The sequence below is a fragment of the Chironomus tepperi genome, unplaced genomic scaffold, assembly GCF_022539635.2.
Source record: "Chironomus tepperi strain 1889 unplaced genomic scaffold, CSIRO-AGI_Ctep_v1 contig_161, whole genome shotgun sequence".
In the NCBI taxonomy this organism is placed as follows: Eukaryota; Metazoa; Arthropoda; class Insecta; order Diptera; family Chironomidae; genus Chironomus; species Chironomus tepperi.
Genome location: NW_027226283.1, coordinates 2,389,748 through 2,415,545, shown reverse-complemented (window position 1 = coordinate 2,415,545; position 25,798 = coordinate 2,389,748). Strand labels below are relative to the sequence as shown.

At 27.0% G+C, this 25,798-nt stretch overlaps 10 protein-coding genes across 15 annotated transcripts; 8 read left to right on the top strand and 2 right to left on the bottom strand.

The window, feature by feature from the left end:
• Positions 1 to 314: 314 nt before the first annotated feature.
• On the top strand, positions 315 to 1,977 carry LOC139088153 (chondroadherin-like). Its single transcript, XM_070637222.1, has 2 exons — positions 315 to 328; positions 492 to 1,977. The coding sequence occupies exons 1-2, from the start codon at positions 315 to 317 to the stop codon at positions 1,975 to 1,977; spliced, it is 1,500 nt and encodes a 499-aa protein (XP_070493323.1).
• Positions 1,978 to 2,572: 595 nt separating this feature from the next.
• Positions 2,573 to 4,461, top strand: LOC139088293 (uncharacterized). The gene is made up of 4 exons (XM_070637449.1): positions 2,573 to 3,025; positions 3,089 to 3,159; positions 3,219 to 3,277; positions 4,200 to 4,461. The coding sequence occupies exons 1-4, from the start codon at positions 2,685 to 2,687 to the stop codon at positions 4,359 to 4,361; spliced, it is 633 nt and encodes a 210-aa protein (XP_070493550.1). The 5' UTR covers positions 2,573 to 2,684; the 3' UTR covers positions 4,362 to 4,461.
• Positions 4,462 to 4,739: 278 nt separating this feature from the next.
• Positions 4,740 to 7,732, top strand: LOC139088189 (uncharacterized). 3 transcript variants are annotated; one of them, XR_011544197.1, is made up of 6 exons: positions 4,740 to 4,800; positions 5,400 to 5,637; positions 5,695 to 5,966; positions 6,043 to 6,201; positions 6,284 to 6,872; positions 6,938 to 7,732. XR_011544197.1 is itself a non-coding variant. In XM_070637276.1 (4 exons), the coding sequence occupies exons 1-4, from the start codon at positions 5,303 to 5,305 to the stop codon at positions 6,442 to 6,444; spliced, it is 927 nt and encodes a 308-aa protein (XP_070493377.1). In that variant the 5' UTR covers positions 5,301 to 5,302; the 3' UTR covers positions 6,445 to 7,732. The 3 variants fall into 3 exon arrangements, 1 of the variants encoding a protein (XP_070493377.1); XR_011544196.1 differs by lacking the exon at positions 4,740 to 4,800 and having other exon boundaries at positions 5,301 to 5,637; XM_070637276.1 differs by lacking the exon at positions 4,740 to 4,800 and having other exon boundaries at positions 5,301 to 5,637; positions 6,284 to 7,732.
• Positions 7,424 to 8,445, bottom strand: imd (immune deficiency). Its single transcript, XM_070637277.1, has 2 exons — positions 7,816 to 8,445; positions 7,424 to 7,738 (listed from the first exon to the last, which is right to left on the bottom strand). Exons 1-2 carry the CDS (start codon positions 8,314 to 8,316, stop codon positions 7,577 to 7,579), a joined length of 663 nt encoding a protein of 220 aa, XP_070493378.1. The 5' UTR covers positions 8,317 to 8,445; the 3' UTR covers positions 7,424 to 7,576.
• A 228-nt stretch (positions 8,446 to 8,673) lies between these two features.
• Positions 8,674 to 10,500, top strand: LOC139088188 (protein lifeguard 1-like). 2 transcript variants are annotated; one of them, XM_070637274.1, is made up of 8 exons: positions 8,747 to 8,824; positions 9,091 to 9,145; positions 9,214 to 9,425; positions 9,488 to 9,570; positions 9,632 to 9,825; positions 9,893 to 9,956; positions 10,023 to 10,216; positions 10,293 to 10,500. In XM_070637274.1, exons 2-8 carry the CDS (start codon positions 9,124 to 9,126, stop codon positions 10,364 to 10,366), a joined length of 843 nt encoding a protein of 280 aa, XP_070493375.1. In that variant the 5' UTR covers positions 8,747 to 8,824; positions 9,091 to 9,123; the 3' UTR covers positions 10,367 to 10,500. The 2 variants fall into 2 exon arrangements, with proteins under 2 accessions (XP_070493374.1, XP_070493375.1); XM_070637273.1 differs by lacking the exon at positions 9,091 to 9,145 and having other exon boundaries at positions 8,674 to 8,824.
• Positions 10,501 to 10,583: 83 nt separating this feature from the next.
• Positions 10,584 to 12,912, top strand: hook (hook microtubule tethering protein). The gene is made up of 4 exons (XM_070637114.1): positions 10,584 to 10,743; positions 10,824 to 10,919; positions 10,982 to 11,122; positions 11,194 to 12,912. Exons 1-4 carry the CDS (start codon positions 10,674 to 10,676, stop codon positions 12,798 to 12,800), a joined length of 1,914 nt encoding a protein of 637 aa, XP_070493215.1. The 5' UTR covers positions 10,584 to 10,673; the 3' UTR covers positions 12,801 to 12,912.
• A 781-nt stretch (positions 12,913 to 13,693) lies between these two features.
• Mic26-27 (MICOS subunit 26/27) lies at positions 13,694 to 14,745 on the bottom strand. The gene is made up of 4 exons (XM_070637015.1): positions 14,660 to 14,745; positions 14,439 to 14,597; positions 14,168 to 14,362; positions 13,694 to 14,083 (listed from the first exon to the last, which is right to left on the bottom strand). The coding sequence occupies exons 2-4, from the start codon at positions 14,591 to 14,593 to the stop codon at positions 13,786 to 13,788; spliced, it is 648 nt and encodes a 215-aa protein (XP_070493116.1). The 5' UTR covers positions 14,594 to 14,597; positions 14,660 to 14,745; the 3' UTR covers positions 13,694 to 13,785.
• Positions 14,746 to 14,808: 63 nt separating this feature from the next.
• On the top strand, positions 14,809 to 15,850 carry LOC139088017 (tetratricopeptide repeat protein 1-like). Its single transcript, XM_070637014.1, has 2 exons — positions 14,809 to 15,419; positions 15,478 to 15,850. The coding sequence occupies exons 1-2, from the start codon at positions 14,947 to 14,949 to the stop codon at positions 15,764 to 15,766; spliced, it is 762 nt and encodes a 253-aa protein (XP_070493115.1). The 5' UTR covers positions 14,809 to 14,946; the 3' UTR covers positions 15,767 to 15,850.
• A 719-nt stretch (positions 15,851 to 16,569) lies between these two features.
• On the top strand, positions 16,570 to 16,872 carry LOC139088152 (fatty acid-binding protein-like). Its single transcript, XM_070637221.1, has one exon. The coding sequence runs from the start codon at positions 16,570 to 16,572 to the stop codon at positions 16,870 to 16,872; it is 303 nt and encodes a 100-aa protein (XP_070493322.1).
• A 404-nt stretch (positions 16,873 to 17,276) lies between these two features.
• LOC139088016 (uro-adherence factor A-like) lies at positions 17,277 to 25,215 on the top strand. Of its 3 annotated transcripts, none has more exons than XM_070637012.1 (12): positions 17,277 to 17,591; positions 18,359 to 18,459; positions 18,560 to 18,583; positions 18,677 to 19,292; positions 19,355 to 21,496; positions 21,568 to 21,725; positions 22,643 to 22,799; positions 22,875 to 23,012; positions 23,091 to 23,218; positions 23,300 to 23,626; positions 23,680 to 23,787; positions 23,895 to 25,215. In XM_070637012.1, exons 1-12 carry the CDS (start codon positions 17,507 to 17,509, stop codon positions 24,396 to 24,398), a joined length of 4,488 nt encoding a protein of 1,495 aa, XP_070493113.1. In that variant the 5' UTR covers positions 17,277 to 17,506; the 3' UTR covers positions 24,399 to 25,215. The 3 variants fall into 3 exon arrangements, with proteins under 3 accessions (XP_070493113.1, XP_070493112.1, XP_070493114.1); XM_070637011.1 differs by having other exon boundaries at positions 17,278 to 17,591; positions 23,088 to 23,218; positions 23,895 to 25,208; XM_070637013.1 differs by lacking the exon at positions 18,560 to 18,583 and having other exon boundaries at positions 17,278 to 17,591; positions 23,088 to 23,218; positions 23,895 to 25,206.
• Positions 25,216 to 25,798: the final 583 nt, after the last annotated feature.

Here is a 25,798-nt window from a genome sequence, read left to right as displayed (position 1 = left end):
AAAAAGTGACATATTGTTCCACATCAGAAGGTTAAAATAAAATGATCAATTTTTAAGTTTCAAATAACATTAGCATTATCGTGTCATAATTAAATTGTTTAACCATTTTTTAATAATTTTGTAGAGTATATATTATTTAGTAATATGAAAATATAGTCATCCTTTCATATTGATAGAGCATTACAATTTTATTGCTTATTTTTTGTAATGAACGACTTTATAAATTAGCTCTATTTTGATTAGAAAACTCCAGTCTTCATTAAATCGTCGTGCTGTAACGCTGGAATTAAAATTTGGATCAGAAAGTGCAAATAATGGTTTTAAAAATGTAATTTTTATTTGTGGTGAATAAACTTATGGAGCTATTCACTTATTGCGTAACGAATAAGGATAAGAATAATCTTAAAAAATATTAAGCATTAAGTGAACAATCTGCAGAATATAAAATACTTAATGATTTTTTTTTTTTCACTTTTTACTTTTTTTCACAGAATTTTGTGGATATTTTCATTGATATCAGTATTGAATTCTCAACGATCACAATATGATGAAAATAAACTTTACTGTTTGTCCGACGAAATAGACAATGAAACTTGTATTTATGCTGATATCAATGATCCTATGGAATTGTTCGCTAAAATTCCAGATCAAAATAATCTTGATGCGCAAAATATTAAAAGAATTAAATTTTCTAATTGTTATCTTGATAATTTAAATTCACAATTGCTTAAATCATTCTCAAATGTAGAAGAAATTCATGCAGCTAATCAATATATCATAAGGATTGATCAAAATGATATAGGATCTTCTGAAAGTTTAAAAAAACTCAATCTATCATTCAATAAGATTCATCGTCTATCAGCTGATGCTATAACAGGAATAAAAAATCTTGAAAATCTCGACTTTTCACACAATAAATTAGAGAGAATAATGCTTAATGCATTTAAATTCAATGTCAATTTGAAATATCTCAATTTATCACATAATGAAATTGTGTCATTGGATAGACAGTTCTTTGATGAAGTAAGAAGTGTAGAAGTTCTTAAATTAGATAACAATAGAATTACAGAAATAACTGGCAATTTCGATCGTTACATAAGCGTTACTAGAGAATTATATTTACAAAACAATTATCTAAAATCTATTGATTCACAATTGTTGAAGAATCCAACCTACTTAGACCTTAGCTTAAATAAATTAATAGAACTAGATTTAAAGTCGGCACGCACAACTGAACTTAGAGTTGTTGGAAATGAACTCAGAAAATTATCAATTGGATTAAAATTACAGAAACTTGATGCATCTGAGAATCGATTTTATTACTTTAGAATCATCAGTGAAGGAGAGAGCAATAATTTAGTACATATGAACTTATCTTATATTAAATATAATATGAACGACGAAAAAATTTTCATAGATTTTAGAAAATTTGATAAACTTAGAATTTTAGATTTATCCGATAATAACTTGATTTCATTTGATATCACTGATATTTCTTATGGTGTTTCAAGAACACTAGAAATATTAAACCTTAATAATGCTCATTTAAAATACATAAAGAACTGGGAAAAAATTGGATTTCTACTGCCAAATCTCAAGCAACTTGATATATTTGATAACATTTTTAAATGTGACCAACTTGAAAAAATGATTCCTTATCTCTTAACACTAAATATTTCATTGCCCGGTTATGATTCAAGTGATAATGGAACATATATTTCAAGGAGTTGCATGAGATATCCTCCAGACATGACCGAAAAACCTTTTATTAATGTTAAGGTTGATCACTCGTTGTTTATTTGGATTGTAGTAATTTTCTTTATCTGTGGGATTTTGATTACAAGTATTGTCTATATCAACAAAAGATTCAGCATTTTTCAAAAGATTTACTATTCAGCAAAAGTTAATCCTAACAAGCCACGTGGCTCACAGCTACTAGATGAGGAAAAGGCAAACGACCCAGAAAATACATTTTGAATTAGTAATGCAAATCAGCTGCTTCTTACATACTTATCGGATTAAATATTACATAATATGCTTCTTACTATCATTTATAAATTTTTAAATTATTATTAAATAAAAACATTTATTTTTAAAAACCTTTTAATTAAAATATTTTTGATATATATATATATATAATAGCAATTTAAGATTAAATTTCATTCCAATCATATGTGATCGATCTACATAATTTATTACAGTTGGTTTTAATAGTAGGAAATAAAGGACAAAGAGCATTAGACAATTTACACAACAATCCGAAATATCAGTCTCTATTATAATGAAATTTGCAAAAATACTATTGATTGAAAGAATCATTAAGATTGCAGATAAGTTATCAGTAGAATGGCGTTGTAAATGATTTGTAGAACAATCAATAATCATTATAAGCATGTCAGAGTTTACGTTTTCATAATTGAAGATGCATATATACATAGATGAATAAAATCATTTTACTATTTTCGTTTAGTTTTGTCTGGTCTAATGAAATTTTGACTCTAGAAATTTAGAAGAAAAAAAAAACATACGCATTTTTTGGCAAGCATTTATAAAAAGCACGCTGACGCCATAATTTTAAGCTTAAGATTAATTAATTAAAGGAAATTAAAGTTTTTTAGTCTTTCATCGACATTTGAAACGAATAGAAGTGAAAACGAGAAAGAAAAGTTAAAGAAAGTGTAGGAATGTGTGAAGTTCAAGCATCATTTACAATTTCCCTTTTAAAACCTAAAATGCAAAAAAATTTAGAAAATAATTCTAAAAATTCTTCCACATTTGATAGAAATAAACAAGTAATGATGAGTTTTGTAGATAAATTGTGGTCAATGGAGATAAGTGGAGGTTTTGAATCATCTCCTCTAACTGTAATTGCAGTAAAAAAAAATGGTTTAGCTAAGCGAGCTGGAATTAAAGTCGGAGATATTATTTCACATATAAATAATATTCCAACCGATAGAATGACTTTAAACGATGCTCAGCTAGAAATCCAAGAATCTGGCAAAAGTTTAAAATTAACGGTCAAAAGGTGAAAAATATTAAGGAACATATAAACGATTAGTAGTTTTATTGTCCATTTTTTTCCTAATAGTGCTTCAGACGAAACGACTAGCAGCAGTAGCAATGAAGAAGATGAAACAGTGGATTTTTGGTTTAAGCCTAGTAAGTTCTTTAATAATGATTCTTATTAATAATTTTTTAATTTTTTATTATCAAACAAGTAAAATCCGAAGAACTTGACTTACTTAAATGGAATAAAAAGCGGGATGAAAAAAGAAGGGTAATAAATATTTATTTTATGTTTAAATGCATAATAGGGTAAAGAATATAATTTTTGTGGTAATTTCAATCTTCAAGATTTTAAATGTTCATAACTTTTCACGTGTTAATTCTTTTAGGACAATTTCTTCGGCAAAATATTCAGGAAACAAGGAAATTTACTATAAGCTAATCAAAATTTATCCTAAAATAACAGTTTTCGTGAAAAACTGATTTTATTAGTGAATATAATTTTTGTGGTAAAAAAATATAATTTTTGTGGTAATAATAAATTGAGAATTTCTAGCTTAATTCTTCAAGAAGATTGGCTAAATTTATTATCAGGCTTATATTCAACCAATTTAAGTCTGCAAAGCATGTGGAAAATGATAAATTAATTAAAAAAAAAGTTGAAAAAAATTTAACGAATTTTTAAATTTTAAATGAGATAGGGGAGCATCAACCTTAGGGAAAAATCAACCAAAAAATTTCTTAGAAAAAATACCACAAAAATTAGATTTTTTTACCACAAAAATTATATTCAATGTTTACATATTTTAAATGTGTTTTTTTAGTTAAACTAATTAACTTTAACTGTTTAATACTAATTATTGTGAAAATATATGGTTTGTTTTATCATATTAGTCCACTTCCTAAATGAATCAGTGATAATTCCTTAAGAAAATATTTAATTGAAAATTGTAGTAAAAACTTGAATTTTTAGGGTAAATTTTTGGATCGATAAAACTTAGTTATAGTAAGGTAAAAGCTCCATAAAACTAAACATATATCATTTTAATAGCATTCTTTCATAATTTATTTACCTTTCTGGAAGTGAAAAGCAGTGTAAAATAGAATTTCCAAAAAATTGTCAATACCACAAAAATTATATTACCACAAAAATTATATTCTTTACCCTATTTATATTTAATGTATCATTTCAGACCACGAAGTTACTTTATCAGGATTTTCCTTGGAATGATCGTCAGAAAATTTCTCTCAGAGCATCAAATTGTTTCAAGGTTATTGAAAAAAAACAAGAGCGTGAAATTAAATTGAAAGCTTCAAAGGAACGATTTAATGAAATTAAAAAAGAACAACAATAAGAGATATAAATGTAATTTCAAAATTAATGTTAAAATAATTTTTATAAATATTTACTTTCCTCAAATCTCTTAATTAATTCTTATTATAAAACAATTAAACGCATTAATAACATTGTATATAAACCTTAGCATTGAACTAGAAAATGATTTAAATGTAAAATTAATGTGGCACTCGTTGTTCTAGTTTTCTATATTTACTGCGGTCATCGGAAGATTTTTATTATTTCAATCTTCCAATGCTTATTTAATATAAGCAAAATATATTATTTTTAACTAATAAACAGTTTTTTTTTTGTTTTCATCATAATTTTTTTCAGCATTCTTTCCAACTTTTCCAGTCTAAAAAAACTTTTAAATTCTTAGAATTTAAGAAACATTTTCTAATTTTAATTCATTCTAATATTGACTCATTGATTTTGAGTGATTGATTTTTACAGAGGTAATGTAAAATGTTAACATTTTAACCAGGACTTTTCCTTATTGCTTTGGACGTTTAAATATTCTTCTTAATAAAAAAATAAAGAATAGTTCAGAAATTGCGTAGCGCAAAAAATAACGTTTTTAAATCTCTTCTCATCATTTAGTGAAGTCATTTATAAAATTGTAATACCATCCTCCTTCTAAGCGTTACGTAGTTTCCGAACATTCCTGTATGCAATTTTTCCAATGGAATATGGGAAAATTCACAGTTTTACGAGAAGGAAATTAAAATGTTGAAATTTATTTTAAATGGATATGTAATAAAATTATTTTAAAAAAATCATATGTTAAAGCTATAAAAGCTATACCTAAGTAAAATAAAAAATGAAAATGTGAAATGTCATTCATCCACGTTTTACATAGAATTTTTTTTTTAAAAATATGAATTCAATATGAAAATGATACAAAAACATATTTTTTTAATTTTTTTTGTTATTTCACTCTTAAATGTGAAAAACATAATGAACGATAAAGATAAATTGAAAAATTGTGTCAATAAAATTTCACAAGAGTTTCAAATTTCAAATGAAGACGAGTCAAATTTATTTTCCTTAATAGATGAAAGCTCTGTGATATTAAAAGCATTTGCAAGCCAAAAACTTGTTGATTTATTTAGTTTTGATAAAAATAAACACAACAGTAATAACTTTCAAGATGATATATCTTCATTTAAGAATGGCATAATGCAAAATTCGGAAGTGTTAATAATGATATCACCTCTTAATGTATATAAAGGAATAGAAATACTTAGAAAATTAAAATTGTTTAATAACCAACAGTACTTTCGAATAGATGGGTATGTATATAATATACTTAGGTAACTATTTTGAGAATTTAAAATCTTTTATTCTAGCGATCTAATCGCAATTCTCAAATTGAATTATAAACAAAAAACTGTTTATAAGCAAAAATGTTATGATGATATAAAAATCTCTGATGGAAAACCATTAAATGAAAATTATTTGATAAAAAACCAAATAACATCTATATCACCAGATCAATTTATAATTTTTGGAAAATTTGATGAAACTGGGCATAAAACATTGAAAACTCGTTTAATTGCTCAAACTAATGGTATTATCAAGTGGAAACTAAGTATAGAAGATTTAATATGTAAAAATCAAGGTAAATAATTAGTTTTTCTCGATCCCTTTTTTTTTATTAACTTCGATTTATTTTATTTGATCATACTTTACCTAAGGATGGAGTTGTTGGAGTGAATGGGACACTTGTTCAAAATCATGTAATGGGATTCAACAACGATATCGACAATTCATGAGAAATAATCCAAATAATCTAACAGAAGAATTCAATGGACACAATATAGAACAACGAAAATGTAATTTGTTTAAATGCGATGGTAATGGTTATTAAATTAAATTGATTTTCAAAAGAAAAATGTCCATATACATATGAAAACGTTATTTCTAAATATTTTTTAGACGCAATAAATCTGTTTGTGCACTCTAATTTTGATGAAGTGAAGAAGCATACAAAAAATAAACAATTTTTGCATAAAAAAAAATATGGAGAAGTCTTAAGACCAATCGAAAAAGATAACTACACAATTATGTTTACAATCAGATTTAAGGCAAGTGATTAAATTAATATATTAAATAACATATTTTTTTTCCATAATTTGAGTTGCCTATCCTTAATTATTACCAGATTCTTTAATCAATTTTGAAAATTTTTAATTGTATTTTCAATTTTTGTCGCTTTTGTTTACTCAAACTTTTCATTGACATCGTTATTTTCTGCTTTATTTTTTTTTAATTTACATAAGAACAATACTATTGTAATTATAATTTATTATTTCTAGAGTAACGAAAAACATTCCGAAAAGATATTCAATGAGCATTTAATTTCTATTGAACCTAAAACAAATGAAATGACTAAAAAATATTCAAGTTTTACTATTGTACTAATCGATAATGAATTAAGATTTATACGAGAAAACAATTTTACATCAGAAATGTTTACAATCAAATCAAGTTTATTTGATTTGAAATGGCATCAATTTTCTTTAAGGTGAGTGTGGTCTTACTTAATAATTCTTAAATTTTTTTTTTTTTTAAAAAAAAAAATCTATTAAGCTTTCGAAAGGATGGTCTTGTAGCATGTTATATCGACTGCACTTGGGATAGAACAATCATTATGTCAAAAGGTTCCTTTGTTTTACCAGAACATCCAGTTAACGTCGAATTTAATTCCAAACTCACAAACTTAATTGAATGGAATCAGTTCACAGTTATATCTGGCGATTATGCTCGTTATCAATGCTCCAGCAAATCAACACCAATTTACGACCATAAAAAAATATTTAAACATGCATTCATTGATGAATATAATTAAGCAGGAGTGCTTTTTTTGGTATTGTGTATTTATTACGTTGAAAATTAAATATGTATATTTCAATCAAAATTCAGAGGAAAAAAAAATAATTTGTCCGTCCACATGTTTAAAATAATTAATAATTCTCATGACTTACAAATAGTTATGATGTTAAAACACATTAATTAAAAATTTGTAAAATGTATTAGTGTAAAATAATTGTTATGCGTAATCAAAAAGAAAAAATATATTTGTTTAAAAGTTTTATTTCTAATGTAATTGATGTGACATCGACCAAAACAATAAGCCATCGAACAGATGAATAAAAAATAATAATGATACAAATTTTAATAATCTTAATTTAAATTTTTTAATTTTGAACTTTTAAAGCTTTTAAATTGTTAAGCTTCTTCTTCATCTATTTCCTTTAACATTTTAAATAACTCTTTTACTCCCCACACGTTCTGTTTATAGTTATTTTTCCAAAGAAATCTTGTTAACCATCCAACATTTCTATACTGATCGTGGATTTGAAAATATTTGCTTAATATTTGAAATAAAACCTAGAAACGTTAAATACAATTCTTATATTATTGCATTATTTTTTTTTTTATTAAAAATTATTTAAAAAATACATTACCTCACAAGTTCCATACTGCTTGTTATCCTCCAATGCTTGGTGGACATCATTTTCATCTATTTTTAAGTGCACACTCAATGATTGAAACTTGTGTCCTAGTTTAATGCAAAATATATCCAAATATTTATCATTTAATTTTTGAGTGCTTTCCATCATTGCCTTTATTGTTGGTGTTTTCTTGTAAATTATGCTATCTTCTATTTCACTTGCAACGTCAGAAACTGTGCTCATTGTTCTAGGCCATTGGGGCATGGCAACATTTACAATATTTCCGAGTGTAATTTCATTGCATCGATCAAATCTAATATTTGTAGATGACGTACTCTGGTTATTAATTAACATATTATTATTCACAATATTGCTTGCAATATTTTGATCGGAAGAAATTTCCATAGAATTCTCTTCTATAAGTGCAAGTTGACCTGACAAGTTCATGTCATCTGAATCTATATTAAAAGGCTTTGCATCAAGCTCGATATGAATGCTGTCTTTCTCAGCCATTATTTTAATTATTGTTTGAACAAAATTACTTATTATTTATTTATTTACTTTTTATACCTTATCGGCGATATATTTAGTTCTACTAATTAAACATTTTAAATTTTTATGAACCGTTAGGATTAAAAGAACATTTTACCTCGCAATTTTTTATATGAATTGATTTAAAAATGCATGCACCTACATTTAATTGAAAAGAAAGGTTTTATAATTTATGTTTAACAAATAAAAATGTATACTAATTAGTTAAATTATTAGTCTGAATAATTATAATTTTCTTTTCAAATATTTTGACATTTTAAGTAAGCATGAAAATGGTACGATAAGATAAACGATAAAGAATTGCTATTAAATTTATTTCTTATAATACTTTCACACTCAAATTAATTTTAGTAATCAAATAGATTTCCAGACAGAAATATCAAAGAACTGATTTTTAAAGAGGAAAAGAGTCTGATCTGAGAAATGTGGCAATCTCAGAATCAATCACAAGTTTACCACTATCATACCGGTAACTATTGTATACTGGCAAAATAACTTTTTTTTAATTTAAAAAAAAAATACTCAATTGATTCCTTGAATATTTTTCATTTGAAGCTGCCAAGCATAAGCTTAGTAATCAATTTACCGAAAAATGCAACAATTTATCAAATTATGTGCTCATATCAGCCGATAAAATTGATATCATTTATTTACTTGATTGATAAAGATGGATTTAGATAACTTTATCGAATTTTTTCCCTTATTCTTTTTATTTTTTTGAAATTTGTCTTTTAGTGAATAAAGTTAGTTTGATTTCTATAAACAGGAATGGCAGAATTACAGCCAATGAGTAATATTTAATTTGAGTGTTGAAATTGGTTAAAACATGAAAATTAATTTTTGATCACATATTAATAGATCCAAATCAACAGCAGCAACATCCACCTCAAAGTTATCCGCAGCAACAGTATTACTATCCTCCTAACAATCAAACATCATATAGTCCTCCACAAGGACAACAATTTAATATGAATCAAGCTGATCCGGAAGATCCGGAGGCAAAAGGAATCGAATTTACCGATGGATCGATAAGGAAAGCATTTATACGAAAAGTTTTTGCTATTCTATCGGTAAGAAAAATTATTTTCACTGCAATGAATACCTATCATATTTAAATGTATTTTTTTATAAGGTTCAATTAAGTTTAACATTGGGAGTAATATCGCTTTTCATATTTGTTCCATCAGTGTCTAAATATGTATTTAACAACTTCTGGTACTATTGATCACTATTGATAAAAAGTTTTGAATATGACTTTCAGTAATGATTTTTTTAGGCTCTTCATTGTTGCAATAGTTCTCCTTTTCATCCTATTAATCATGCTTGCATGTTGTGAAAATTTGCGTCGAAGCAGCCCTACTAATTATATCATGCTGTTTCTTCTTACTGTATGCATGTCTTTCATGCTTGGTGTGACTTCAGCTACTTATTCAAGAAATGAAGTTTTTATTGCTGTAGGAATTACAGCTGGTATGCATTGATATAAGTTTTAAAAATTTAATAGTCAGTTATTTGTTTATTCAAATTTTTATTTAAGTTGTGACTATTGGACTTACGATATTTGCTCTTCAGACAAAATGGGATTTCACTACAATGGGAGGGTAAAAACATATAATAATTGTGAAATAGTTAATAATTGATTTAATGATATAATTTATTATTATTAGTGTTCTGTTTGTATCTGTCATCATTTTGGTGATTTTTGGAATTTTCGCCTCCATATTTCGAAACAATACGTTAACATTGGTCTATGCATCAATTGGAGCTCTATTATTTTGCATTTATCTAGTCTATGATATACAGTTAATGATGGGCGGTAAACATAAATATTCGATCAGCCCTGAGGAATATATATTTGCAGGTACGTAAATTCGGTTTGGTTTCAATATCTTTTTCTTTGAATAATGTTTTTTTTTTTTGTTTTTAATTTATTAAAGCATTAAATTTATACATTGATATTGTAAATATCTTTATGTATATTTTGATGATAATTGGAGCATCAAAAAATTAATTTACTACTGTAATATGGGCATTAATTGATTTTGAATTTTGGTTAAGTTCATTAAGATAGACAAAATCATTTTCTATATAAGAACGTTATGGTAAATAAGAAATAAAGCATTAATTATGTAGATAACAATAAAAGCACTAATTTGATTTAAAAAAACATTTAAGAAAAAATAACGGTTGAATTTTATTTAAAATGATTATTTTATGTAATAGTGGTGCAACCCCTTTGGATTCATTAATTTTCAACACAAAATATCTATAGCTAATAAATAATAAATTATATTTTTGAGCATTCTATTTGATATAAAATGGATGAAAAAGAAATGTACGAAAGCTTAATAAAATGGCTAAAAATTTTGGAACTTTCAGGAGCAAGAAGTAAGAAAATTTAGGTTTCAAATTAAAATAAAAATAAACATGACTCATTCAATGAAAATTTCTCCCATTTATAATACAAGGCTCTGCAATGGATTTATCAACTGGAGTTACGTTAGGAGAATTATTAGCAGTACTGGTTCCCAATTATACTCCAAAAATAAGGAACATTTCAATCAGTAACTGTCAATTGTCTTAATTTCTTTTTATATTCGGTCCATATATTTTTTACTATCATTAGGTGACAACTGGAGATCAAAAGCAAGTAATTTGAAGAAAATTGTCGATAGTGTTGTAATGTATTATTCAGATGAATTGGACCTTTCTTTGGATGAACATTTAATACCGGATGTATTTAAAATATCAGAAAATAATGATGAAGGTAAAGAAATATTAACATTAATAGCAAATAATTAATTAATTAATTTGATCTTAAAATGAAATTTATTACAGCTGAATTAATTAAGTTGATAAAATTATTACTTGGGATTGCAGTAAATTGTGAGAATAAGTTACAGTATATTACGCAAATTATGGAAATGGAAGAAGACATTCAGAGGAATATTATGAAAGCACTGCAAGAAATAGAAAACATTGGAACACCTTCATCAACAAAAAATTCAATGAATGTGCAAAATTTAGATATTAGGGACGATCATGAGATGCTTGCACAAAAACTACATGAAAAGGAAAATTTAATTTCTTTAATGACAGAAGAAAAAATTGCCATGCAACATGAAATAAATAAGTTGCAAATGGCAATAGAAAAATATGAAAACCAAGCACTAATTGGAGAGGATGGTATTAGTTTAGGAGCGCCTTTACAAGGTTCTGTGAGAATGAATGAACTCCGTAAACAAATTGAAATTTTGAAAAATGATCTTCTGTTATCGGAAACAATGAAAGAAGATCTAAAGATGAAATCGATGCATCAGGAAAAACAAATTTCATCATTACAAATGAAAATTGATGAATTGACTAAAGCTTCATCCGAATTATCGCAAATAAAAGATGAAGTAGACATACTGAGAGACGCAAATGAAAAGGCAAAGGAATATGAGCGTCAATTGGCAATTTATAAAAAGAAATTAGAGGATAATAACGATATCAAACGTCAAATAAAGCATTTGGAAGAAAGAGCAGCTGAATATTTGAAACAGAATCTAACATACGAGGAAGAATTAAAAAAGCTATCAGCGCTGAAGAGTCAAGTAGATCTATATAAAAATCAGCTTGATGAATTTCACATAAAGCTCGATTCAGAAATGCAGAAAACTATAAAAGCTGAGTTTGACTTGCAAGTAATTCAGACCAAACTGTCAGGAGTAACTAGAGAAAGGGATAATTTTAGAACCGAATGTGACAATTTGCGAGAACGACTGGAAGAATTAAAATGTAATAATGTAACAGATGACGATGATTCTACAAATATTTCAAGAGAATTATTTGGAGATAATATGAAAGAGAAAATATCTCGTTTGGAAGCTGAGAACAAAGCATTAAGAGAAGGTCAGCAGACTGCTTTGTCTGATTTACTTAATGATTCAAATCAACGTAATGAGAAGCTAAGAGATCAATTGAAATCAGCAAATCAAAAAATTCTGGTTCTTACATCACAAAATGACATGGATAAAAATAAAAATGGTAATTTGGAGCTGAGGGAGTTGTGCGAACAACGAGAAAAACTTTTAGAAGAAGCTCAAAGTCAAATTTCAAATTCCCATCAAAGAATTCGACAGCTTGAAACATCATTAGAAACCAAAACGCACGACTTTGCAGGGTTAGAGCTAAAGTACAAAAAATGTGTTGAAAAGGCAAAAGAAGTAATTAAAGGATTAGGATTGAGTGATGGTACAGTGAATGAAGTTCCTGAAGAGCATGAAGAACGAATGTCAATTATGGAGAGTAAGCTTATTGTTGCAGCCTTCTATCGTATGGCAATTAGCACTCAAAGAGAAAATGTTGATTCAAAATTAGCATCTTTGACTCAAGGACAAAGTTTTATGGCCCGACAACGACAGCCAGCTGCAAGAAAGCCCATCACCAATTATAAAAAATGATTTTTCTTATAAAAAATTATGTGAACATTTTATTATGATTTCATATGAATTTTTCACCATTTCCGCGATTGATTATTCTTAATATGTATTTAATACATACATCATTTTATTATATGCTTGAGTTTAATTTTTTTATTATGTATTTTTTCTTTCGAAATCCTACTTAGGTACCAATTTAATTTTAGTTGAGAATAATTGTTTTATATTAAAAATCGATTAAAATTTGGTCATAGCATTCAATAAACGTATTTCAATTCAAAAAAATTTCATTGTTGAAGATTTTGGACGATATGAGTAAATTAAAAGTTAAATGCCTAAAATTTCAGAATAAAAAGGTTAGTATTCCAAAAAAGTTAATACATTAGTATTTTTTCATATTTGGACGACAGGCAAGATTATAAGTTTAAAAAATTCAACTTGTTTTTATTCAGTAGGATACTAAAAATGATAAGTTCAGAAGCCATAAAAAACAAGCATCTTTTGAGCATGTGGGTTATACGGTGCTCGGAGACAATGCAAGAATGATTAAAAAAGCATCTAAGACCATTTTCCAAAACCAAAATATCAAAAAGAAGAAAAATGACATAGAAGTAAAAAATGCAAAATTTTCTAACAAAATTGAATTGTATGAAGATCGTTTGAAAAGAATTTTTATTATGAGAAAATTAAGAGAGCAGGAAATGAAGGAACGTGGTTTATACAGAAATTTGGAATTAGTTAAAAAACAAGCTTTTGTTTTAGAGAAAAGGAAAGAGTAAGTTTAATATGATAAATAAATATATTCTTTAACAGATATTATACGCACATTTACATTTTTCAGATACCGAGAAAAACTTAAAGAGAGAATTTTTAACAAAATGCAAACACTCGATAAGAATAATAAAAAAACTATATAAAAGTTTGTAAAAAGAAAATGTTTTAGAACAGTTTTCACACTATATTTATTAATGCATTCTCTCATAAATTAAATTACAAGTGTTTTCTTCTATTTTTTGAAAACAGCATCGTAAGCTTTTTGTGAAAGACTTGTCACTTGATCTTTTACTTCACCAAATGTAGTAGGAAATTTTGGGATGTCCTTTTGGTTTGATTCATTTGGACTTTTTCCGTACGTAAAGTTGTAAGCAATTGTAGCATATTTTTTAGCTTCTCTTGGATAACAAACTGCTGCCATGCTTGATCCTGTTATTGATGCATAAAATATTTTCCTAAAAAATCCCCCACGAACACCTAACACAACACCAGCTAATGAGGAAATGAAAATAGCTCCAACTCTTGGCAAGCTTAAATGAAATAAAAAAAAAAAAAAAACAATATAATTTACTTATAAAATATAAATACATAAAATCTTGTTGTGCAACAACAACCTATTATCCTCCTCTTGCAAATAGTTTCTTATGTGCTGTGTATCCTTCATAAAGTCGACATAATAACGCTCAATAACTGCTTTTTGACTATCATACACATCTGTGACTTTTGATAATTCGGTTCGTACGATCTTTGAGCCTTCTTCAATAGTGTCCACTAATTTTGAAGACTTTTTTTCGCATTTCTTTTCATTACTAAAATTTCAATAATTAAATAATTAGTAAACTAACATCTTTTCCTTCAATTGAATTTTTTAATGGAAATGACCACCTGTCAGAGACGAGACTAGTGTAAATTGGTAATTCACTAGCTTTTGATAGCATTGACTTTTTTGATGGCGGCTTTTCCTCTGAATTTTGAGTTATTAACGAAGCTGACAAAGTAGCACTAATTGGTGTTCCTAACCAAAGCGTCTTACGGATCATTGCACTAAAGTTAAATAAGTATTTATCAAGAAATTCAGTCTAAATTTTATTTTTGTTTAAATTTACCAAATTTTTCTGTTTATTTCTTATGCAATTTTTTCCCCAAAACTCACTGAACGAACATTTTTTTTTTTTGAATCTTTAAGTGAAATGAAAAATTTATCTTAACTTTCTGTCGCTTTTATTTTGATTCATATCTTGTATCATTCGCATTATTTTTTTACATGATTTTATAAAATTTTCTTATTTTTTGTTTTTTAAGAAATAGCCAAATATTTTTGAATTTTCCCGCATTTTTTTCTATTTGTTTAATTAGGTACTTAGTAAATTGTGATTTTTTTAAAGGCTATTAAATGGATAAAGAAATTAAGAATAACGAATTTTTGGCAAGTGATGATGAGCAATTCGAAGACGCAAATGAGAGAACCGCGAGTGATTTGTTAAATGAATCAAATAGCACTTCAAAAAAAGAAGATTCGGATGCTGAAACTTTCCATGAATGTGAAACCAGTGATATTATAGACGATGAATCACAGAAAGATTATGAAAAATATCAAACAGACGAGGAAAGAGAACAAGCCAGACTAGAAGCGTTAGAACTAAAGGACAAAGGCAACGAGGAGTTTCGCAAGCAGAATTTTGAAAAATCTATCGAAATTTATAGTGATGCTTTGAAAAAATGTCCTGTGATATGTCAAAATGAAAGATCCATAATTTATGGAAATAGAGCACTGTCAAAAATAAAATTAGGCCTTAAGAAAGCAGCTATTGATGACTGTACAAAGTCGCTCGAATTTAACCCAAAATATGTTAAAGTCTTACTTAGGTAGAAAGTAAATTAATATTAATCAATATGTTTTGCTAAATTTGAATAAATATTTCAGACGTGCTGCATTGAATGAAGAAACTAACATGTATGACGAAAGTTTAGATGACTTTAAGAAGGTTTTGGAAATTGATCCACAAAACAGTGAAGCCCGTTCTGCGCAAATACGACTTCCACCATTAATTAATCAAAAAAATGAGAAAATGAAGGAAGAAATGATAGAAAAATTAAAGGATCTTGGTAATATGGTTCTTAGACCTTTTGGACTATCCACTGGAAATTTTGAAATGAAGCAAGATCCGACCACTGGAAGTTACTCTATCAATTTTAATCAAAATCCAAAATAAGATTCATTGTAAAAATCATCATTTTACTAAGTTTCTTTGTGGGCAATAAAATAAATAAAATATTTCTAATTCTAATGTAATAAATTTTTATCAATGAGAAATTCTTTGCTTTAAAACATTCATACAGTATACATAGGTATACTTTATTTAAAAAAATAAATAAATAAATAAACTTATCATTAAATTTTACGATGATAATGAGGTGTCTAGTTTCCAAAAAATATCAATATACACTATTGAAAATGTAATTTATAATCAATCGTCAGCATTATCTTTGTACATTTAAAGTTCAATGCGCTATGACATAAAATTTTCTTGCTTTATCTGCAGAAAGCAATAAAACGAGAGAAGTTCTCTCAAAAAGATTTGTGTATAAAAATTTTAATATTCTCTTATTCTCATTCAGTTGTCTTTTTTCTTTTGAATCATTACTATCGTAAATTCTATACAGAATTTTTTATACAAAAAAACTTCTTATCACGTCTAAATTAATTAAGTATCATGTCCATTCCATTCAATAAGAAGTATAAGCTTGAAAGAAGCGAAAATTTTGATGAATTTCTAAAGGAACTAGGTAATTAGGAATTTAATAATAAGACATGATATTTCACAAACAAAAGCTTTAAAAGAATCTGTGGTATTTCTACTTTCAAATAAAATAATTAATCTCACACTACAATTTCAATGGAAGGAGATAATATAATCAAGATGAAATTATGAGTCTTTTTCTAAAAAAAAAACTTCCGTGCTTTTATGATTTTTTTTTCTAAAATATTTAAGGTGTTAATTACCTGATCCGAAAGATGGCTGGATCAACCACTTCAACAGTTGAGTTAGTAAAGGAAGGAGAGAACGATTACAGTTTCAACACCACATCGACATTCCGTTCACAAGCAATCAAATTTCAACCAGGAATCGAGTTTACTGAAAAGAGAATGGATGGACAAGAGGTTTCTTGCGTTATCACATTCGATGGAAATAAAATGATTCAAGAACAGAAAGGAGACAAGCCGGTTACACTAATAAGAGAATTTACTGAAGAAGAACTCTTCTTAACATGTAAAGTTGGAAATGTAGAAGCAAAAAGATGGTTTAAATCATGTTAAAAATCTTTTTTTATACATATTTGCTTATCTATCTAAGTTAGATACTTACAAAAAAATTTCATGCAAAACGAAAACTATTTACAACATGTAATCAAAATAAATTTTTATACTTGCATGATTTTTATATATATAAGACTTTGTTTATTATGTCTAATTCCCGACAATACACAATAATGTGAAGAAGAAAAAATGGACTTAATTACAGGTTAAAAAAAATTCTTCAGATTTAATGACAAAAATAGCTTGTATTTTGCATGATAGCATTTATGTAATTTAACAAAATATACAAAATCATTTTAAAAATTTAAATTCAAGTCATAATTTCTCAACTGTCATTTTTATTTTAAACTAAGATATACTTTAGTGTATACCCCTTTTTCCATCTACCCTAACTTTTAGACTCAATCATTGTGAATTTAATAAAAAATTATAAAAAAAACCTTTCAAAATATTTAATTATAGTTTATTTTAGCATATTTTATTAATTAAGACATTAATAATTGTGTGTGCAGCAAAAAATTCTTAAAATATACCCGATTAAACACTTAATGTCTATCGGAATTTGTTTTATAAAAAAGTGAATTGTTAGTGCAAAAATCCATCATTGATCAATTTCTTTCAAATGTAGTGCGACATGATCTATTTCACTCTTTTAATACTCTCTATAAATCTCCACTTTTGTTACTGTTTTCAAGTTCCAAGTAAATTTTCATCTATTGGTAAGTAAAAAAAATTGCAAAAATCAATAATGTCAATTTCTGGCTATTTTTGCGACACAAATTGAACTGTTGATGAATGTAGACAAATTTTAAAGCTAGCTACAGTTATTTTGCAGGAAGAATAAGAAAAATGAATAAATTTTTGTTATTTCTTCTTTATTTAATTCACTAGTTTGTCATTCACTCACTTACCTTCAGAATAAAAATGTTGCTGTTGCCTAAATTGTTATAAAATTGACGCATGAACATAAAAAAGAATGAGAAAATTATTGTATCAATTAAAAGGTCTTGTAGATCAACAATTTACTTATGAATGTTTTAGCTTTCGATGTAAATTTATCATGCAACACTTTTTTTTCTACCAAGTCGCTAATGCAATTGGATACATTGATTATTTTTAAAACTGTTAATCATTTCAAATTGAATTCTTCCCTTATGATTAGATAATCTGCGATTTTAAAGTTTTAATATCCATTTCAATCATGAAGTGGAAAATATTTGAATGCAAAAAAATAATATTGAAATTTTATAACAGACAATAAAATCAGGAAGTTGCTAATTCTTAGTTCACGGATGCAAAAAGATTTTTATAAACGCGGAGTGATGTTTTTATTTTTCTTCCTTTATTGTAAATTTGCGTGATCAACAGGATTTTGTCGCGTTTAATTTTTTTTTTAAATAATGAAATATACTGGGTAGGGCTTAATGCTTTTCAAAAGATATTACCTAAGTGAATTATTGAAACACATATTTTTATCTAATTTTAGGTGATAATGCTGTAGTTTTATGTTTGTTAGCAGCAGCTTTTGGGACCATTTCCCTGATTGGAGCTTGCGCTATCTGCTTTAGACGAAAAAAGACATTTGAGGTAGGCAAATATTTAATGTAATTAAATTTTCATAAGTAAATGACTCGAACATTGCTTTGATTTTTTTTTCCTTTTATTAATAATGCTAACTCATGTACAGCTTGAGCAAAAAAATGGGACTTTGGTAGTAGTTTAGCTATTTCATTTCAAAGCATTATAACAATACTTATTTATTCTCTTAATTTTTTTATTTATTTATTTTTTTTTAATACATTAGAAACTTGAAAATGAAACTGGATCACCAGAAAATATCAAGAAAAATGAATTTCCTATATTTCGAGCCCTTTCGACTGAAATAAATGAGTCTTCAGCGATTGTTCCATGCGAAAGAAATAATCTTTCTCGTGATAATCTTCTTATCTCTTCTGATAATATCGATGAAAATGACAGTTTAAGAAAGAATGAATGTGTTGACAGTAGTAGCGTGATATTAATAGAGAAAACTCCAAATTCATCTCAAAGAGAAAGAAACCAACAAATATCAAGAGATACGATTTTATTTGAGACTGAGAAGAAGTATCAATCACCTTCATCAAAGACTCCATTATTGTATGCCAAAAATGTACAGTCTTACCAAGAGCAACAACCGATTCACGATCAAATACAACAAAAATCTGGAACAACTATTATTTTGTCGCCAGCTAATGATTCACTTAATGATTTGTACGATATAGAAAAGCAAAGTACTAAACAATTTAATTTAGTATCGGAAAATGAAACAAAACTAGTCCAAAGAAATTTATCAATAAATGAATCTAAATCTTGCCTCATATCTTCAAATCCATTCTTTAGTAGTATAACTGAAGATGATACTATTAAGGAAGCTATTAGAGGTAAATTGTTATTTCCGATTAATCTTGTGTTTTTAATAATTTCGTTAATTTTATTTTTTTAGATGATGCATCAGAAATAGATAGTTCTGTTAATGATGCTAGTGAAAAATATCAGATTCTTGAAGAAGAAACAGATTGTGAAGAAGCTAAGGCAAATGAAAGCATTGATGATCTCCCTACTCGTCTTGAAAGACAAAATAGCAAAAGTTCTAATTGTTCTACTGGTGATAAAAGTATTGAAGAAGCATTGAGAGCTTTGGACAATGCAATAGGATTTGACGAAGATGATGATGAAATAGAAAGCATAGCAATCGGCAGTGTGGTAAAAGTCAATCTTGAAGAAATTAAAGATGAAGCAACATTTTTAGTTGATTCGATTGTTAATGATTGTGAAAAAATATTAAAACAAAAAGAAGATGCCAAAACAGACAAAAGCAAACCGTTGGAATTATGCTTTGAAGATTTCCTAACATTACGTCCAGAAGATATTAGTACACCTAGCACATTAAAGACATCTAAAAAAAATTATGATATAAAAACAGATAATGTTGATGTTTCAAAAGCACTTTTCACTAATTGTGTAAATGTATCGACTAATGAAATAATTAATAACACATTCCCAGTTCCACTTGATGAAAATAATCAAACAATTGACAAAGTTAATGATATAATGTATGATACAGAACCATCGAAAGTACCATTAATAAAAATCGAAAAGGATAGAGATGAAATGAATTCGGAAGATTTAACAACAGTTACTCCAGTAAATACGCCAATAGAATTAAGTTATTCTAATGAAACATGGAATAAGATGTCATATGAAAAATCAGAAGAATCGATTGTAACAAATCCAATAGCTGAAGAGAAAAATAATTCAACATTTGTTCTAAACGAATTTAATAGTGAACAAATCAAATTCAATCGTGATGGATGGTATTTGCATTCGAATAATAAAAACGATACATTCGATCTTGATGAAGATGATAATGAAGAAGTAAATATGGAGGATATGGCTTCAACTTTTGAACAATTAAAACGACAATTAACTGAAATATTACCAAATTGTGCACAAGGAATGAGCGCACACAATGATTTCATAGATGACGAAGATCTCAATAAGGACTCAAATTCTCCAAGTGATAATTATGGTATAAAATATGGAGAGCTAGATGAAGCTTCAAATGCCGGATCATTTGATTTAATGGAATATATATTAAATCCTGAACCAGTGACCGAATTGAATATTAATTACAATAATCATAACAAGAGACCTCTATCACCAATTTTAGAAGAATCAGAATGTGATGAAACGTGTAGGACATTTGTTTTGAACGAAACGAGGCTTTTAGATAGTACAAGTACAGGAGTAATGGAATCTGCTTCAGGTGATGCAGTTATGGGTCAAATGCCGAAAACTTTAATGGCATCAAACGATACACTCTTTAATTTTGAAGATACTTTGAGTGATCATACAGATATTTTATTGTCACCTAGAATTAATACTGCTGGTTCTTCAACATCATCTACGTTATCAAGACAAGAGTCGCAAGATAGAATTAATAATGAAAGAACTCCCACCAATGAAGATTTGCCAAAGATCACGGCTAATGATACCAATAAATGTCAAGATGCCATTAATATATTGAAAAATAATATCCTCTTACATCCATTAAATCTCGAACTAAATATCAATGCCACCAACAATTCTTCAAAATACGAGTTGACTAAACTCGCACTACAGGAGGACGGCTCTTGGCCGTTAGATTTGCCAGAAGCACAACAAATTTTAAATGATTTGTCATCGCCAGAGCAAAATAGAACTGCAGACTCACTATCATTTGAACATGAAGACGTAACATATACAATAGACGATCAAAAAACGTGTGTTTCGTTTGTCCTAAAAAATGATGAGGAACGCATTTCAGAAATTAGTGAGCCATTATTTGCTTCCGAATCTTTAGGTGATGATGATTATGATGATAAAGCCAATAGTCTCATTATTGATGAAGCAGTTTCATTTGATATTGATGATAGCTTTAATTTTGAAATAAATGATGAAAACGGTAATCAGAATGTCCTTGATACAGAAGACGTCCAAAAAATTAAGCAAGGAAATTTTGAACATGATTCAATCAATATATATGAAAAATCATCCAATTTCGAAGTTGATTCTTTAGAGCCAAACGAAGAAAAAATACTCAAAGGTAAGAGTTTTGATTTCTTATTGTGCTTTATGATTTTTTATCTGATAAATAAATAAAAACATACATTTTAGATGAGATGGAAGCTGACTCCATTCCAGCTAGTCAAATATCGAAAAGCGTTTATAATTCTATAAACGATACTAAGAATTCAGTACAAAATATAACCAATATTGCTGTTAATGAAATAAAAAAAGAGCATGATTCCTCAAACGACAATGAATCAAAGAAAGTTAGTAGAATTTAAATTATCAATTTCTCTTACCAACATAAAACATTTTATTTTCTTTGCATTGTAAAACATTAAAATTTTTAGTTTTATTCGCTTGTCGATTTTATCACAAAAAAAAATTATTCTAAATAAGTGTTTCGAATTACTGATTATGCTTATTTATTAAGATTCAAAAAAATAATGTGTTTGAACAAAAAAAAAAATTAAATTTAAAAACTGTTTCGTTATTAAATGTGCCTTTAAAAATTACATACAAAAGTTTCAATTACTTAGTTTTATTTGTTAATTTCGAATAAATTAAATATTTTCTTATTGTATGCTAATTGCATGACATTATTTTTTGTTCTTTTTTTCTTTCTATCACCTTTTTTTAATTTGTAATTAATAAAATATAACGATTTTAGGTGCATTTTCCTTACATTAGTCTTTTAGTCTATTGTTTATTCTTTGTCGAAATCCTTTTTGCAGGAAAAATGTATTGTCTTTGCTTCTTATGAGGAAAATGCACTTAAATCTTAATGTTATTAATATTTGTATCACTCAATATTACATTTTAATGCAAATAGTACACGGAGGACTTTAAGAAGGTGCATATAACTGCATTAAATTTTCTAACTGACAACAAGGAGATTATTAATGAAAAAAATGGAATGACAGATTGCTCATGTCAATATCATAGCTTTGAAAAATGCTTAAGGGTATACAGTAAAATTTTTTTTAACAAGAGAGATTTTATTTTCAAAATTTGCTGTCATTTAATTTTCTACTTATTTTTGCTTAATTATTTAGTAAATTGGTTTATTTAAAAAAAACATCTAAATCATTTCGTTCTTACATATTCAAATTGGTTTAGTTACTATTGTGATTTTTAAATTTTAATTATAACTAATATTTTTGGTAACAAATTAATTTTTTAGGAACGAGATATCAGACAGATATCGTGCAATCAATCTATAATGAGCACATCATTTTCAAAAGAATGGAGTGATGATGATTCGAGTCATTCAAGCATAGAGTTTATGTATGTTAAAGGAGGAAATGAACATGTCTTTTCAAAAACTCAAGTAAAAGAAGGTAATTATTTTTTTCCATAACAAATAGATTTATTTAATGTTATACATGCGACTTAAAATTAAATATATTTCGAAGAAGTAAACAGTGACACTAGACAGGAAATTGAGAAAAATCAAAAAGAGCATCAAAATGATGATAACTTAACAAAAAATGAATATCATAAATGGAATATTGAAACAATGCCGCATCGTAAATCACCTAAATTAGAAGATGGTATGATTTTTAAGTCTCTATAATATATCTTTTTTTAATTAATTGAAATGTTTTCATCAATACGAATTTGTATAGTAGGTGAATCAGAAGACGACACGTCCGGAGAAGAAGAAAGTGAATTTATTCCTTCGTGTTGGGATCAAAGTTTACAACCGAGTAAATCATCACTCAAAAGTCCAGAAAAGGAAAAAGAACTTTCTATTGATGTAAATTTCGTTTACTTATTTAATACAGAAATTATTTTTTTGTTAACTTATTAATGACAATATTTTATTTATCAATTTTAGCAAGAAAAGAACCATGCTCAATTAAAAACAAAACGTCGTGTTGTATTTAAAATTCAGAGATATCATAGTGTTTACGAATATCCAAGTGAAGTTATTCAACTCTCTCCTGCCTACAGTGAACCACAATTATGGTCAAATTACTTAGATGATAGAAATGCATCTGTTGATTATTTTACATATTCAAACCAATTCCATGATATTTCTAATACCATAGATGGTGGATTTAATATATCAAGTACGTCGAGACCATTCCATGTAAATAATTTGTTGCTTCATAATACATGGCCAAACGAAAATGATCACAACTTTTCTTGGTCTCAATTTCAAGTAAGGATATTTTCTCAACTTTTGGTAAAATTCTTCTAATTAATTAATTTTAGGATGAAAGTAATGAAACAAGAAATTTTAACGAAATACCATTAAAAATTGAATGGCCAATAAGAAAAACCATTGGTTTTGATGAAGATGATTCTGGTTTATGCGAAAATGTAAGAAATAGCTTGATGAGTTGCGCACTTTTTATATGCTTTTATTATTATTGTTACTATTATTACTATTATTAGATTTTTTTTGATAATTGAATGTCTTTTTGCAGAGCGAATCTCCGTCTATAGCAGAACTTAATTACTCGAAAGATTCTTTGCGATTGCCTGTAGAACTAATAAGTAGCAGTTGTAGCGAAGTTAGTGATTTTATGTCTACCGATACCAGAGAAGAAGCAAATGATGTTAAGAATAATGACTGCTTAGAGCCAAATAATTTTGCTGATGATGATGGATTCACCAACATCTTGCAGAACAAAATTCCAACACCGTCTGGTTCAATGGATTCTCTTTCTTCAAATTCTCATTCAAGTTCAAACTCTTCACCACCGCTATCATTTACAACTTTTGGGAAAAACAAAACAACACAGGAAAATGACGCGATTGGAAAAAAATCAATAATATTCATCGATGATGATCAAAGTGTGATACAGCTGGAACATAATATGAACCAAAAGCGAGGAAAAAGCATGGAAGCAATAGAAAGCATAAAGGTGGTCATTGGTAGTTCGGATGATGATTCGGGCTTCGAAAATGTTAAGTGTGAAGCAAAATAAATTTTCATCAAAAACGTAAAAAAATTAATTTAATTTATGACAAACGAATGATTCTCCACGACTTTGTTGTAAGCCCGTTCTAAATTTTGAAAGACTATTAAAACATTAACTAAAAGTATGCACCACGATGAATATATATCATCGGAAAGGTCTCATAAACTATATGTTCTTGCTATTTTTGGCATTTTTGAAACGATTTTATTGATTGTCTATTCAGAAATTATGGACTTATGACAAAATCGTAAAGTATTATTTAATGATACAATTTTAGTCCATGATTTATATAAAAATTAGAAGAAGAAAATGTTTTATGGATTGATTCATAAATATTGGAAAACTTGAAGATATTAAAAATGTATGAAAATATCATTACAATATACCTAAATGTTTATAAGAAAAAAAAACTCACATGATTGTTAATAATATTACCAATGTAATTAATTTTATATATGTTGTGATAAGAGCATTTTGTCATGATTTTTTTTTTACCTTATACCTTTTTCTCCTCCTAAAAAAATTTTAATTCATCGAATGTTTTGTCTTTTACCTATGTAGGGTAAAGAATATAATTTTTGTGGTAATATAATTTTTGTGGTATTGACATTTTTTTGGAAATTCTATTTTACACTGCTTTTCACTTCCAGAAAGTTAAATAAATTATGAAAGAATGCTATTAAAATGATATATGTTTAGTTTTATGGAGCTTTTACCTTACTATAACTAAGTTTTATCGATCCAAAAATTTACCCTAAAAATTCAAGTTTTTACTACAATTTTCAATTAAATATTTTCTTAAGAAATTATCACTGATTCATTTAGGAAGTGGACTAATATGATAAAACAAACCATATATTTTCACAATAATTAGTATTAAACAGTTAGGGTTAATTAGTTTAACTAAAAAAACACATTTAAAATATGTAAATATTGAATATAATTTTTGTGGTAAAAAAATCTAATTTTTGTGGTATTTTTTCTAAGAAATTTTTTGGTTGATTTTTCCCTAAGGTTGATGCTCCCCTATCTCATTTAAAATTTAAAAATTCGTTAAATTTTTTTCAACTTTTTTTTAATTAATTTAACTTTTTCCACATGCTTTGCAGACTTAAATTGAACTTAAATTAGTTGAATATAAGCCTGATAATAAATTTAGGTAATCTCCTTGAAGAATTAAGCTAGAAATCTTCAATTTATTATTACCACAAAAATTAGATTTTTTTACCACAAAAATTATATTTCATACCACAAAAATTATATTCACTAATAAAATCAGTTTTTCACGAAAACTGTTATTTTAGGATAAATTTTGATTAGCTTATAGTAAATTTCCTTGTTTCCTTAATATTTTGCCGAAGAAATTGTTCTAAAAGAATTAACACGTGAAAAGTTATGAACTTTTA

Excerpts from the sequence above, each read along its gene's own strand:
- LOC139088189 (XM_070637276.1), top strand. The coding sequence starts at position 5,303 with ATGAACGATAAAGATAAATTGAAAAATTGTGTCAATAAAATTTCACAA. Across the intron at positions 5,967-6,042 it reads TTTAATATGTAAAAATCAAG|GATGGAGTTGTTGGAGTGAA; the intron begins GTAAATAATTAG and ends ACTTTACCTAAG. Across the intron at positions 6,202-6,283 it reads TAATTTGTTTAAATGCGATG|ACGCAATAAATCTGTTTGTG; the intron begins GTAATGGTTATT and ends AATATTTTTTAG.
- Mic26-27 (XM_070637015.1), bottom strand. The coding sequence starts at position 14,593 with ATGATCCGTAAGACGCTTTGGTTAGGAACACCAATTAGTGCTACTTTG. Across the intron at positions 14,363-14,438 it reads ACTAGTCTCGTCTCTGACAG|TAATGAAAAGAAATGCGAAA; the intron begins GTGGTCATTTCC and ends TTGAAATTTTAG. Across the intron at positions 14,084-14,167 it reads TTGCAAGAGGAGGATAATAG|CTTGCCAAGAGTTGGAGCTA; the intron begins GTTGTTGTTGCA and ends ATTTCATTTAAG.
- LOC139088152 (XM_070637221.1), top strand. The coding sequence starts at position 16,570 with ATGGCTGGATCAACCACTTCAACAGTTGAGTTAGTAAAGGAAGGAGAG.
- LOC139088017 (XM_070637014.1), top strand. The coding sequence starts at position 14,947 with ATGGATAAAGAAATTAAGAATAACGAATTTTTGGCAAGTGATGATGAG. Across the intron at positions 15,420-15,477 it reads TATGTTAAAGTCTTACTTAG|ACGTGCTGCATTGAATGAAG; the intron begins GTAGAAAGTAAA and ends TAAATATTTCAG.
- LOC139088293 (XM_070637449.1), top strand. The coding sequence starts at position 2,685 with ATGTGTGAAGTTCAAGCATCATTTACAATTTCCCTTTTAAAACCTAAA. Across the intron at positions 3,026-3,088 it reads TTAAAATTAACGGTCAAAAG|TGCTTCAGACGAAACGACTA; the intron begins GTGAAAAATATT and ends TTTTCCTAATAG. Across the intron at positions 3,160-3,218 it reads GGATTTTTGGTTTAAGCCTA|TAAAATCCGAAGAACTTGAC; the intron begins GTAAGTTCTTTA and ends TTATCAAACAAG.
- hook (XM_070637114.1), top strand. The coding sequence starts at position 10,674 with ATGGATGAAAAAGAAATGTACGAAAGCTTAATAAAATGGCTAAAAATT. Across the intron at positions 10,744-10,823 it reads GGAACTTTCAGGAGCAAGAA|GCTCTGCAATGGATTTATCA; the intron begins GTAAGAAAATTT and ends TTATAATACAAG. Across the intron at positions 11,123-11,193 it reads ATCAGAAAATAATGATGAAG|CTGAATTAATTAAGTTGATA; the intron begins GTAAAGAAATAT and ends AATTTATTACAG.
- LOC139088188 (XM_070637273.1), top strand. The coding sequence starts at position 8,779 with ATGTGGCAATCTCAGAATCAATCACAAGTTTACCACTATCATACCG. Across the intron at positions 8,825-9,213 it reads AGTTTACCACTATCATACCG|ATCCAAATCAACAGCAGCAA; the intron begins GTAACTATTGTA and ends ACATATTAATAG. Across the intron at positions 10,217-10,292 it reads TGAGGAATATATATTTGCAG|CATTAAATTTATACATTGAT; the intron begins GTACGTAAATTC and ends AATTTATTAAAG.
- imd (XM_070637277.1), bottom strand. The coding sequence starts at position 8,316 with ATGGCTGAGAAAGACAGCATTCATATCGAGCTTGATGCAAAGCCTTTT. Across the intron at positions 7,739-7,815 it reads AGCAGTATGGAACTTGTGAG|GTTTTATTTCAAATATTAAG; the intron begins GTAATGTATTTT and ends TAACGTTTCTAG.
- LOC139088016 (XM_070637011.1), top strand. The coding sequence starts at position 17,507 with ATGATCTATTTCACTCTTTTAATACTCTCTATAAATCTCCACTTTTGT. Across the intron at positions 18,584-18,676 it reads AGCAAAAAAATGGGACTTTG|AAACTTGAAAATGAAACTGG; the intron begins GTAGTAGTTTAG and ends TTAATACATTAG. Across the intron at positions 23,627-23,679 it reads TTTCTTGGTCTCAATTTCAA|GATGAAAGTAATGAAACAAG; the intron begins GTAAGGATATTT and ends AATTAATTTTAG.